The sequence below is a fragment of the Syngnathus scovelli genome, chromosome 8 (assembly GCF_024217435.2).
Source record: "Syngnathus scovelli strain Florida chromosome 8, RoL_Ssco_1.2, whole genome shotgun sequence".
Classification (NCBI taxonomy): Eukaryota; Metazoa; Chordata; class Actinopteri; order Syngnathiformes; family Syngnathidae; genus Syngnathus; species Syngnathus scovelli.
Genome location: NC_090854.1, coordinates 11,575,088 through 11,588,414, shown reverse-complemented (window position 1 = coordinate 11,588,414; position 13,327 = coordinate 11,575,088). Strand labels below are relative to the sequence as shown.

At 40.6% G+C, this 13,327-nt stretch overlaps 2 protein-coding genes across 7 annotated transcripts in view; one reads left to right on the top strand and one right to left on the bottom strand.

Annotated features, from left to right (window-relative positions):
• Positions 1-6,547, bottom strand: part of uggt2 (UDP-glucose glycoprotein glucosyltransferase 2) — a 41,612-nt gene extending 35,065 nt beyond the window's left edge. For 4 of the 5 annotated variants that reach the window (XR_007483341.2, XR_007483342.2, XR_007483340.2 and 1 more), the window contains exons 1-12: positions 5,934-6,546; positions 5,071-5,153; positions 4,860-4,990; positions 3,707-3,819; positions 3,357-3,534; positions 1,880-1,976; positions 1,726-1,798; positions 1,509-1,609; positions 1,296-1,395; positions 724-784; positions 378-469; positions 117-267 (exon numbers count right to left, since the gene is read on the bottom strand). Coding sequence is in view for 2 of the 5 variants with exons in the window: in XM_049728689.2 (XP_049584646.1) it covers positions 117-267; positions 378-469; positions 724-784; positions 1,296-1,395; positions 1,509-1,609; positions 1,726-1,798; positions 1,880-1,976; positions 3,357-3,534; positions 3,707-3,819; positions 4,860-4,990; positions 5,071-5,153; positions 5,934-6,067 (1,314 nt within the window). In the remaining 3 variants the exon portion in view is untranslated. Of the gene's footprint in view, positions 1-116; positions 268-377; positions 470-723; positions 785-1,295; positions 1,396-1,508; positions 1,610-1,725; positions 1,799-1,879; positions 1,977-3,356; positions 3,535-3,706; positions 3,820-4,859; positions 4,991-5,070; positions 5,154-5,933 lie in introns of all 5 variants that reach the window. The other variant, XM_049728690.2, reaches the window with a different exon arrangement.
• Positions 5,780-13,327, top strand: part of hs6st3b (heparan sulfate 6-O-sulfotransferase 3b) — a 43,892-nt gene continuing 36,344 nt past the window's right edge. The window contains exons 1-2 of one of the 2 annotated variants that reach the window (XM_049728706.2): positions 5,780-5,947; positions 8,578-9,055. In XM_049728706.2, the coding sequence (XP_049584663.1) occupies positions 5,926-5,947; positions 8,578-9,055 (500 nt within the window). In that variant the 5' untranslated portion in view covers positions 5,780-5,925. Of the gene's footprint in view, positions 5,948-8,223; positions 9,056-13,327 lie in introns of those variants that run through there. The other variant, XM_049728705.1, reaches the window with a different exon arrangement.

The window sequence follows — 13,327 nt, the reverse complement described above, 5'->3', positions numbered from 1 at the left end:
GCATCCTGAAATGAAAGACTTCCAAGATTCTAATTTAAAACGATTTCTTGGCAGATGATTGATTCCCTATTGTTAGCCGCTATGCGGTCCAGGACTTATGAGTCACCGCAACGCACCATTATAGCTGGATGTCTGATATTTAAGGCATAGCTGTCTGCCGCATGGTCCACAGGCAATCTCAGCAGCGTGCTCTGACGCTCTACTTTTACACCCAGGCTGTGAAGACCTTCCAAGACCTTGGCCTCGCCTCTGAGGATCTCCAAAATGCTATCAATGAAAGATGACAAGGAAGGCGTTTTAAATGGCATCAAACTTTTGATCATGTGGCAACAGGAACACAAAGGGGAGGATAAGTAGAGGACTGTTTGGAATACTACCTAAAAGGGTCGTGAACATCCAGATCAATATGCAGACCATTTATGAAGAGCTCACTGTCTCCTGGGTTAACACCAATCGTCTCACTCAGATGCTAAGAGAAAAAGCACAAAGAGTTTGTTGATATTCAGAATGGGTTTTTTTTCCATTTTATCTCAGAAAGAAAAGCTACATAAAAGTCTGCACATAATCAAGGACCAAGGTCTGAAGAAAAAATGTTGATGTCACTGAAGTTATTTCAGATAGAGAACAGAGACTCCTCATCTAACTTGTGAAGCAGTATCAAATCAAAGTCTTTTTTTTTTTTTTTTTTGCAGTCATGTTTGGACACAGTTTAGGATAGCGCACCTTTTGGTTCTCCTCAATTTCTTTTCTCATCTCGTTCTTTACAGCCACTCTTGTCAGTGATCTGTGGGAATAGTAAAGCGGTACAGTAAAGCATACGCTCGCCATCAGCCTTTATCACACCCGCGGCCGGCAGTAAAATGACAGTTTTAATCTCTGAAAAACTTGCACGCCCCCAAGAGGGTAAATCTGTACGCAAATCCCCTGGAAAAAAATAAACAAGTCTAACTCATCACTTTTGCTGTTTTGTTTTTAACTAGAAGAGCAAATACAAGCCAGCATTTTAGCATTTAAATTAGAGGTCACGCTGTACAGCAAACACGTTGAGATAATTGTGGTAGAACCTCCAAAATTGAACACAATCTTGTCAATCACGCTAGCTCCATATTGTTTCAATTTCCATTTTTTTAAACCAGTTAATTTAAAACTAAAATAAAGTAAAACTACTCACCACCTGATAGAGTTGTGTGTTGAATTTTTGATTTTTTGGACATAAAAAAAAGTGTGTTGTGGGGTCCCAAACATAACATTGACTCAAATATGTTAACTTTTCACACAGTGATGTGTTTTCTAACCTTGCCTTGCGTGGAAAATTTTGACTGAGGTCTCGCATGACCTTCAAAGCATCAAACTTTGTTGCAGACAGCACTCTGGCAGCCGCTTGGAAGCTGAGATCTACAAGGATCAAGTAAGTTAGAGTTAGACAGCACAAATGTTCAAATAAAAGAAGACTCAAGTCAAAATGATTATTATGAACAACATATTCTGGGCCAGTATTATGTGGCTACCTTGCAGCTCCCACACTTTGAGAGGGGCCATATCGTTGGTACTATCAAGTAGATGTTTGCGAAGTTCGCCAAGTTGCTCCTTGAGTTCAGGATAAGATTTCCTTGACAGATTCAAAAGAAACATTACAATAGTGTGATTGAGACAACACTTGTATTGTATTGGTGTAGCATCTGTGTACCTAATAAAATGGCTCATAAAACAAAAGACAATCCTTACTTCAATGTTCCAAAAAAAAATCCTTGGACTTCATCATTATCATCTTCCTCCTCCTGTATGATTGTCTTTGTGTCTGCAAAAAAAAAAAAAAAAAAAAGTGTTGTTTGGGACACAAAAGGTTCAACAAAAAAAATGTGATCAACTGCAGCCCGACCATTGACTTGGGTGTCGTCCACTGCCTTATACTCTGTGCTTTTTATCGCCAACTCCACGCCGTAGCCCGATAAAAGGATCTTCTGTTGCTTTGGAGCCTGTTCAAATGAATATGGAGCAAATAATGATTGCAACAAAAATATAGAAGATTCTTTATGGCTATTTCAATGAAAGTTGCTGTATGGCAAAAAAATCCAGACACTTAAAACACATGCATTGTGCAATCGGGAACAGTAGGAATGCGTTTGGAAAAAATGATGCATACGTCTGACTTTCTTAGAAGTGCAACATAGGAACATTTAACATGTATTTGGCGGTTCATAGGAGACGGCAGCTACTCCAAGTGCAATGCCAAAGAGCAAACTCTATACTTTGGTGCAGGTGAATGATGCTCCTGTCCAACCAAGCGAACCATAACGCTCCACCGATCGGCCTTTCACAACCCTTTCAAGACCGGCCTTAATAAACGGTTGACCACACCTGAATGGGCGTGGCCTCTCGGATGCACTTACTTTGCCGTAATCTAGAAAGCAATTTCAACCCCTTCATTCCTGGCAGCAGCGCTCCAAAACTATTTCTCCACTCAGAACATGAAGTCTACATACAGGACACAGTTACCTTGACACCCGTGTCAGAGTCACATCCTTGGACCATTAAAAGACCCACTGTACACCCCAACCCCTGGCTTTTCTTCAGCATGGCTGAAAGAAATATTCCTTTTTATATTACTTTCTTTTTCCAAGGGGACGGCACAAGGCCAATACGGGTCAAAACAAATGGCTAAATCAATGGAAACAGCTGAGAGTGGGCATGAATGAGTTCACAGTCATGTTAACCTTACTCATATAACACAAAGTAAACATGTCTTTTTTCTAAACTGTTTGCGTCAAAGATTGGTGTGGCGGTCGAGAGAAACGAGGAGCAAGAAGAGGCCTCCTTTTTAAATAGACGCCAGACCCCAATTGTGTTGAATGGATCGCTCACTTGAAGAAGAAAAGAAAAAAAAAAAAACTCAAATAAACAACCACTGCTTAGGAAATGGATTTAAAAAAAATAAAGCAAAGAAATTATAACATTAAATTTGAACAAATAATAACCTCTCCTTTAATAAACAATTTACACTTGGTACTACAGGTACAACAACAAAAATTTTGAAAAGGAAAATCTGCTGTGTTAAAAGATGCAAATAGATCCAATCAAGCCAAATTAAATTGTTCCATTTGAAAATATATTGAGGCACGTATCGAGTATCATTTTATTGGACAAATATACCGTTAAAGGAAATGCACGTTTACAGCAGCCTACTGGCAATTCCGTTCCTACTGTAAAATAAAAACAAGAAACTCAATGAATCATTCGCTCTTAAAATTAGCCAGACCATATCGACACCAAGTGCAAATTATTTATTTTGCAGCAGGAAGGAACTAACAAGTGAAGAACGCTAGTAATCTTATGTACTCCATGACCAAGCAACTTACCGCCACAAAATGACGCAGCACATACGTGAGAGCGCCCCCGTCAGCCTTCTCTGATAGCACGGTATGAAAGGTGGTGAATTCCTTGGTACCGATCTCAGCATACAGGATCACGACTGGGACGTCTGTTTTATTAGCCCCGGGATATATGTGATCATTCTTGTACAAATACGGATGGGGCCTGCAAGCGTTTGAAAAAGCACCACAGAAAATTACATTTCATTCTTCCAAGGGCAAACATGAACTCGGAGGGAGTGTCAAAGATTTCCAATATCAAATTAACTTGGGGAAACTTTTCTGCTGTGGACTGCTGTGTAGAGCCGCACGGGGTTGGCGGTGTCACTTGGATTTACCTGCCTGCAGCTGCCTTCAGAAGCTTCTTGATGTTCTTTGTACTGCAACTATGTTGGCCGTGAATGGAGACAAAAGCTGGACAAGCCTCAGGTGGCGGTTCATCGCTGGCTATCTGTGGAGTACGAGACATGAACATAGAAACGGTACTAACAGTCTCTCGTGTCTTTTTGGATTGTATTAGATTGTAGTTTGTAGTAGTACATATTCAACAAAATTAGTGGTATTAAAAATAACTTAATTATGTTCACCAACATCTTTCCACACGCCATTAAGAGTGCACTAAAGACTGAAGTGATGTTAAGTGTTTATTTATCCACTTGATTACTTATTTATATTTATTGTATACAGTTAACTGTATGTAAAACTACTGTTAGTGTATAAAATGTATTTTAGTAAACATTTTGGGTGTCTGGAACGGATTCATTGAATTTGCATTATTTCCTATGGGAAATATTACTTTGTTCTTTGCACTGCAGTATTTAATTTTAGTCAGACTTCAGTCTTTAGTCAAAATAACATGCATGGAATGTAAAAGCTGCAATACCTGGAGAAACCCCACAGTCAGAACATGCAAACTGCACACACGCAAGAGGAAGAATTCGAAACAATTTTAAGTCGACTAATTGGTTATTAATCCCTTGCATGTGTATGCAGCTCATACAAATAGTTTATACTAGAGGCAAAATAAATTTGTACAACAAGCATACCTATGTATGAAATGCTGTTACAGACCAGGGGGTGTTTTGTTTTTTTTTACATTTTACATGGTGTGTGAGGCACTGAAAAGCCTGCGAGCATCAAGTAATATTGCAGCATCATTCAAGATAATAATCGCTGAACAGTTCAATTTCAAGGCAAATAATTCATCCAGTGTTTTTGAGAGTAATGACTTAGTGGTGCCAAAGCAATTGTAAGTAAAGAAGGCAGAGGGCCCAGGTCATGAATTCAAGGCCGCATACAAAAAGAAAAAGCTCATAAACTGTGTGCCATACCTGTCGTACAAATTGTGTGGGTATATTTATCTATGGCATGAATAATCATGCAATAATTTAAACGGCTCCCACTGCGCAAAGTCATATTACCAGGCTGCCAAAGAGACATCATTAAAATATTTTAGATTTCACGCAATTATAATTTGTGAACATACAGTACCTGCTGGAAGGCGTGAACAGCTGGCAAGTAGAAACGCAGCGAAAGAGCGAATTTCAGCAAGTTCACTTGAAGACCCGTGAGAAACTGGTTGGCTTTTTTAATGATAAGGTTGTAGTATGTGCGGACAGAATCTGGCATGGATGAGAATGTGATAAATTAGAAATGAAATATGATGTAAATGGAGGTCAATGATTCAAACTTGACCGCATACCTCCTTGCTTGAAAGCGGTGAGCTCTTTCACAGTGTCGACAAATTGCCAGAATTTCTCATTGCCATCCTCTCCAATAAACTCACTGAGAGAGGAGAGGGGCAAAAAGATTGAATACATGCAATATCAAATTGTCTTGGAGCAACATATTACAGAGTGAACCTTAGGACTTGTATACAGCAAGGTTTCATCAATAAAATACAGCGTAACCTCTGAGGTCAAATGCATCTTAAGCAACTGGAATTTGACCATCATTTACTGCAGGGGTGTCAAACAAATTTTTGTCGCGGGCCGCATCGTAGTCAGTTTCCTTTGGAGGGCCATTATGATTGTCAACGTCTTCTATATAGGCTACAAAACAAAGTGATGAAGAACTAGTTTTAAAATCAGAGACTAGTAAAAACTGTTCAAATATTTTAAAAAGACGAATTGCAAGTAATATCTTTATTTTTTAAATGTGAAGACAATTTGTAGTTTTAGTAATGACACAAAGTCGATGCAAAATCTGTCTTCGCGGGCCACATAAATGATACGGCGGGCCGCATCTGGCCCCCGGGCCTTGAGTTTGACATCTATGATTTACTGGGGGAAAAAAGTGCCTAGTCTTTTAACCATCGTTATATGAGTAAGTAAATTGTGGCAGATTAATTCTTAATTCAATTTTGCCATTTGCGTACTTAGTTCATAACGTAACATAATAGTAAGCATCAAACGAGCTAGTTCCGGGGAGCCTTTACCTGCCGGTTGATAAGACGCACCTGTAGCTGAAGTCAAACTGCAGCAGGACTTCTACTTTCTAGACCTCGACTTAACACCTCTCAATTTTACATAACTAAAGGTCTCAAGGGTCGAAGAAGATGTTTACCTTGTCTCCAAAAGGTAAGGAGTCGCATGCCACTTGGCTTTAAGACTTGCAGTGACGCCTTTGGATGCAGATGCCGTGTGTTGCATGATCATGAGTAGCAGCAGGGGCTGCAGGATAATAGTCCTCATCTTCATTGTGTCAACATCAAATTGTATAAAATTGCATAGAGGGCAAGCGGTCCAGTCCAGCACAGCTTCCACGTGTGTCGATCGGTAACAGTTAGTCGGTCTTGTGCCACGTAGTTACTGAAGTTACAGCCTCAACTCAGTTAGATGTCAAACACGTTCAGTCATTTTAGGGAAAGTGCCGAAAGAAATCACAACTGCAATTCGAGCGAAACAGCCTAAATAGACTCAGCACCGAACCAGGCAACTCATAGTATAGTTGACTAATTCCAACTTTAACCAATTGTAATGACGAAAATACAAAATCAGCAGTGATTAAAGTTGTCAACTACAAACACATTGTGACAAAGTTGGACGTTATAGCCATCATCCTACTGATCGCTGTATATCCGTCCCTCTCCACGTTATTGATCCTGACCGCTACCGTACGGAAGAGAATGACTTTCGCTGTCTATTTTTAGGCATCTATTAGCAACCATTGATGTATGCTAGCAACCGGTACAGCTGGCGAGATAGAGTTTGCCGGTTTAGGTCCGTTTAAATTAGTTTTAATAAAACATAATGAAGGATAATACGACCTTATGTGTAGTCTGCTTATAATTTAACTTTCGTATCCGACACGATTATGCCAATAAAGAATAAGATAGGTGTTGTTTTGAACTGTTGGTAGACGAATTCAACCAGGCACAGCAATGGTCAACTACTGGGGTCCTTGGAGTGCAACTCAAACATTTTCCCACCAAACCGCTTATTGGTTAATTCATCCATGTGAGGATTCGTGACAGCATTTGTGCATGTTTTTACCAAATAAATAGAATTGAGAGAGGTAAATTGTCCTTTAGTTGCAAAATATTTTCAATAATAATGAACATAACCAACAGGGCAAAATGAAAGAGACAGACAGACACTTGACAAACACTGAGCCAACAAGTTTACTGAGCAATCAAGAAAGTGCTCTTTCTATAAATGCCACCGGCCAAAATCCTCCATAAAACACAAACACACATTTAAAGGGAGTTCCCGTAGAGATTGCATTGCATAATCAAATATTGCACCAACATTTAATCACCAAGCATCTGAGATAAAACCAGTGTCTTGTGGGTCACATCGCCAAGCACGTTTTCAGAATTTGGCAGATAATTTAAAACAGAAGTCCCCCTCATTTGACAGAAAATAAGTACCAGGCTCTGTCGCAAATTCCGAGACAAGTTCTGCAGCAGTGCGGTCCTAAGCATTACCGTAAATAGAAGCAAGTGGGCTGCCTACATCTCAACATCTTGCCACACTCATGTAGTTAAGACAGCCAAAACAGGCCATAATTAGTGTCAATGAAAAATGACCAATTGTTAAGGCAGAAAGAATTAGCACAGCTTTTGTACCGGATCTCATTTGATTGTGCAGATGTATAATGACTGCAAGTAATGACGCTTCACATTTCCATCTGAAGGATGGTTAAAGCCTTTGCCCAGCGAGTCATTTTGAAATCTCACAAGTGCTATGTGCCCTGTAGCCATGCTCATTCAAATGGCGGACTCGTACCATTTTCACAATGTAAAGCTGCAGAAATTTAGAGGTAATGCTCACCCGAAATCAGAGACTAGTAAAAACTGTTCAAATATTTTAAAAGTATCGATGGAAATGAAAATTGATAGGAATATTTCTTAAAAGTGAAGATAGTTTGTAATTTTATTTTTGACACATGGAATCAATATGTCTTCGCGAGCCACATAAAGTGATGTGGCGGGCCGTATCTGGCCCCCAGGCCTTAAATTTGACATCTATGCTGTATCTGGTCGGACATACATAAATGCATGTATACTTACTACATATATGTATAGTATAGGTGGCTACATATGGCATGGATCGATTAATGATTGATTTGGTCAGTTTCTATGACTTTTTAGATATCGCATTGAACCTGTTTTAGAATGAGTGCGTGTGCTTGTATGTGCACGATGTCTCGACGCACCCTACTAAACGAGATAATGGGACGATGGCAGAGACTGTCAATGCGCGTAAATACGCACACACACACACGGGCGCGCACACACAAGCGGGCGATTAGTGGCCTCCCGTGCAGCCAGTCAGAGAGCCTCAGCAGCCGGGGGAGGCTGAGGGATGCTGTGGGTGGTTGGTGGAGGGTGGTGGCGGCGGCGGCGGCGGGGGGCGAGGCTACAACAACAGTCCCAGTCTTGCGACATCCTCTCTCGAGAGAGAGAGCACACGCGCGTTTCGGACCGGAATCAGCGGGACAAAGCATGGAAAGCATGGCTGTTTAGAACTTTGAACCTGCCATGCAGCTTAACTTTGGAACTTGGTGCGCTGTTTTTGAGAGGTGAACGACGTCCGATTGGCAACATGTGTCATCCGAAATATTAGGCAGCTCTCCCGGAGTGTCGAGTCCCCCCAACTCTTATTCCCTCCTCTCAGTGATGGAATGAAGACGAAGCCTATCATGGATGATAAATCCAGCAAGCTCATCCTGGTTCCTATCCTGGCTGTGCTTTTTGTCACGATAGGTTACCAGTACATATGTCCCGCCGGCAGTCATTCGTGTCCGCTGAAAAACGGAGATGCGCCGCGGGGAGTGAGCCTGCTCTCCGCCGGCTATCAGGACGGGGACGATTTCGCGGACCAGGACTTGGAGGACGACAGCCCTGCCAAGCTCCCGTCCCAGTTCAACTTCACGCAACGAGACCTGGACCGACGCGTGGAGTTCAACATGAAAGGGGACGACGTCATCGTGTTCCTGCACATCCAGAAGACCGGCGGCACCACGTTCGGCCGGCACCTGGTGAGGAATATCCGCCTGGAGCAGCCGTGCGACTGCAAGGCCGGCCAGAAGAAGTGCACCTGCCACCGGCCGGGCAAGGACGAGTCGTGGCTCTTCTCTCGCTTCTCGACGGGATGGAGCTGCGGGCTGCACGCCGACTGGACCGAGCTGACCAACTGCGTGCCTGTCATCATGGATAAGAAGGAGGTCCAGAGGAATAAAAGGTAAAGCAGAAAAGAACTACACGTGCACGCACATTTCCCAAAACGTCTTTGAGAGCACAGCTCAACATAAAAAAAAAAAAGTGCTTTATAAATTCAATATTTGGTATTTTATTACAGTCAAGTCAGGTACTGCCTGCACCATTCTTTACCTGGCCCAACAATTATTTACATTATCAAGAGTCTTGCATTAAAAATATAATCTCAAACAGATACTCGTTGAAAAATAAATGATCATATATATTATACATGTAAATATTTGTTAAGTGATTAAATTCATTTGCGAAAAGTAAGTCATTGGTCATTGACGACATAACTGTGTGATTGTGAATGAATGGTCATTTATGCAGATAAGCGGTGCATAAATTAGTTGAACAAACAATAACATTTCAAAAATATTTTAACTTTATTTTCATGAATGACCTGCCCCGTCTGCCTCGGTGAACACAAAAGTTTGCCCCTCCCTGATCTAGTAAAATCCTCCTTAATGGAAAACTTTCACATAAGACACCAATGTTCCAATAATTGCAACCAATCACTGTGCAATCAGGGATTTAAATATATATTTTTTTTCTTTGAGGGGGTGAATACCTGCAACCTGAGAGAAAAAGCAGCCTTTCACACTCAGCTTGCAACCTATAAATAGACGAAAGGTTCTGGTCCTTGTGTGCTCATCAGTCCCACACAATGAGGCTCTGTCTAGAGCTAGGCCCGCTAATGTTATTCCATTGCTGCTGCAGTCTGGCCCATTAACCAACTGTATACGGGATCCCCTCTCAGTGATGTTATTTGCCAAGATGTGTTTAAGCACCCCCAGTGTTTACTTTAATGGCCAATACATCCCCGCTCTCTGCTTGCACAATTGTTTTGAGAAGCTCTACATCCCCAACACACACAGACTCACTGAACTATGATACAAAAAAAATAATAGGTCCCTCTAATGTCTCCTTTAGCCTGGTATGAGGTGAAATGTGTCCATGTGTTTTTTTTTTTTTTATGTAATGCATTTTCTTCCAAAAATGGGCATGTTAGTTATTTTATTCAGCTCCAGAGTACCAGGAATTCATTACAGGTAAGTCTATTTATACTGATTCATTTTAAAACATTATTTCAAACCATTTTTACCTAAAATGATGTGTTCAATATAATCTACTGAAAATATATGCGTATTGAAATTTTATCACACAATATCAAAGCTGCAAACACGATTTAATGGGCAGCATGACAACTCCTTGTAAGAATCATCACAGTGTGACACTGCCACGCTTCGCCCACATAAGATAGCATAGACCTAAAAAAAAAAAAAAAATTCTCATTTGGGCTCATTTTGGCCAATCCCCAAGTGGAGTTTGTCAAAGTATGAGTCTCAGAATCCCCCTTGAAATGGTTGTTTCAAACCCAAATGGCCCACTTCATGTTCAATTTCTGCCATGGGTCCTTGAAACTATTTTGTTCTTTATGGTACACATGTCCATGCAATTTCGTGTGGATTGTTGAAATTGGTGCTTCAGAACATCAGAACTGTGAGGCAGACAAGAAACACATACTGCCACAATCAGTTGAAGTGCTTCTGTAAAGATTCATAAGCCCAAAAAGTTTGTAACAGTTTTTCTCTCAGCAGAACTGCAGTATGCTTTATTCAGTGGATCTGCAAGTCTTTAAAAAGCACTACACATTAGGCTAGTCATAAAACGACGCATTAAAGCTGCATCAGTCCGAGTTATCTCCTCAAAACGTAGCTACATGGGCGCATATCAGATTAGGAGTGGGTGGGGGTGGGAAAGCACTGCCGGAAATCTTTGCAAGGCAGCGAGAATTTCCCATCTCTTGTTTTGGAAGCTACAATCGCACGCTGATGTATTAAAAAAAAAAAAAAAGGGAAAGAAAGAAAGAAAGAAAGAAAACAGGCGGGCATGATTTATTTCTACTGCGCCAAGTGTGTTTCCTCCACTCAGAAAAGTGCTCAGTGGATGCGACAGCTCTTCATTTCACAGCTGCAGCATCCACTCTGCGCTCACAGTCCTCCCAGCCCCCGTGTACTCAAATCCCACCGCGTCCATTCTGAGGCCATCCTTCCTCCTCTTCCTCATCTGGGACACATTATGAGATGACTAATAGCTTTATGCACATATTACCTTTAGTACATCAGCATATTTTGCCGCAAAGCCTTAATTAAAGATTCTTCAATTATAATATTTCTTGCAAGGTGTTTTTATTTACTTAACAACAGAAAGTATGAGGCTGCTAATTGAGGGTTAAGTGTTTGTGTCAGCTTTATAGTGGCATGTTGTATCAGCTTAAATTCACAAGTGCGACGCTACTAAATTATTATTTTTTCCAGTGGGGGAAAAGATGGCTTCTATTAGAGGTGTTGTGTTTGATTCCGCAGTATTTATTAGCGCCGACACAAATAGTAAATCGCATTTTTTTAGAATTGACTATTCTATCGATTGATCTATGATTGGAAAAAAATATTTTTATTTAAGTGTATTACAAAACCATTTGTTTTATTCACTGAATTTTATTGTTCATTCGATTAGTGTTACAGGAAGAAAAAACAACAAATAAGGAAAATCACACAAGGGGGTTTGATGACCTTTTTTGACATTTTTAAATCTGATTCGGTCATTGTTTTCCAAAAGCAAATGTCTTTTTGGTTAGACAAAATCAAAATTGGTCTGCTTTCATGAATAATTACTGTTGGCCAAACGATTACTCGATTATTTAAAGTTCTCGATTAATTTGATACTCGATTAGCGGTCGATGAATCAATATATTTTGTCAGCTCTATAGGAAATACAGTCAAGGCTAAAATTTCCACTCGTTTTGTTTCACCTCGTAGACACATTTGCAACAACCACATTTTGATTCTGACCTCTCATATTGACACCTCTGCAACTAATGCCTCATGAGACGGAAGTGAGTCGGAGGTTGAGTGTGGGTGCAAAAAGGCACGTGAAAGTGCCTTCACCTTCACCGCACTGTATTGGCCTTTACTGCCCGGACACAGCCGAGTTGGCCGAGCTGGCGGCCCGGCCCGGAAAAGGTCAGGCGTGACACCAATGATCAGTGTGTGTGTCGTGGCTCCTCTTGAGTGGGCTGTCTATCAGCGGGGAATCAGAGCAGTAAGTTTCACTTCAAGTTTATTTGTTATTGGCCTTAAAAAAAAAAAGATGTAAAATGCTCATTAGACACGTTCTTGTTCCTTATACATAATGAATGCTTAACTCGAGAACAAAGCCACAACCTGAATCCAAGACATGACAGCAGTGCAGTGTGAATAGTAATGATGTCGTCCGCAGGTTCTGTAATTCCCCACGATATTTTCGTTTCTCCGTGCTGCTCTTTCCACGACTCCTGAAAATATCCATCACTTTAATGTTTACAAGGTTACCGCCGAAGTAAAGGACCGTTATTACTTACATGCCTCGGCAGTGATGCGTCCTAATCTTTTGCTAAATAAAATCTCTCCTAATATTTTATTCATAATAATTGATGCGGAGAGGAGCTCCATTTACTGTGTAGTAGTTTCAACTTACGACTCCCATTGTTAAATCATGCATGTCTGTTCGCCAGAGCTAACCGTGGCGTTCACTGTTGGCCTCCTTCCTCTCATCACGGCGGCGAATAAAGCTAGCATTGTTATTAAATCACTTTTAGTGCATTTAGCACAGTTCAATGCAAGTTCTCCGGTTAGCCATCCTGGGATGCGGGAAAAACCTAGTGTATGATTTATTGAAAAAATATTTGCGAAAATTTGTGTAGAGCAGCCAGCTATCCGATAAATTATCTGATAAACTAAAAATATAGACAATTTTTAGATGTATTGAAAACAATTCTTTTTCCATAACTTTTAAATTGATGATGCACTTATCCCAATAATGGGATTTTATGTTTATTACGTGTGGATGAACCTTCAAAGATCTTGTCATTCCGGGGACCGGAGATTGCTTTTTTTTGTGTGTGTGTGCGTCATTAATTGAACTCTTCATTGCTGGCACCTCTGAGCAGTAATCCAGTCTTGTTAATTAAGTGCTACCTTTATTAACAAGGCAACATTAAAAGTGTATGTCAAGTCCTCTTTCACGACAGAAGTGGCCTCATATTTATTTATTTAAAAAAGGACAATGCACCTTAATCAACTTTATACAATGTAAATGCGCCAGAGTTAGCTAAATTAAGCTAACACCCTGCTAATGGCCTGTTAAAATTTTGGGCGGTGGTTCTGCCTCATGCAAATGACTTTTGTTACCATGACAACCTGTTGTGGAACTC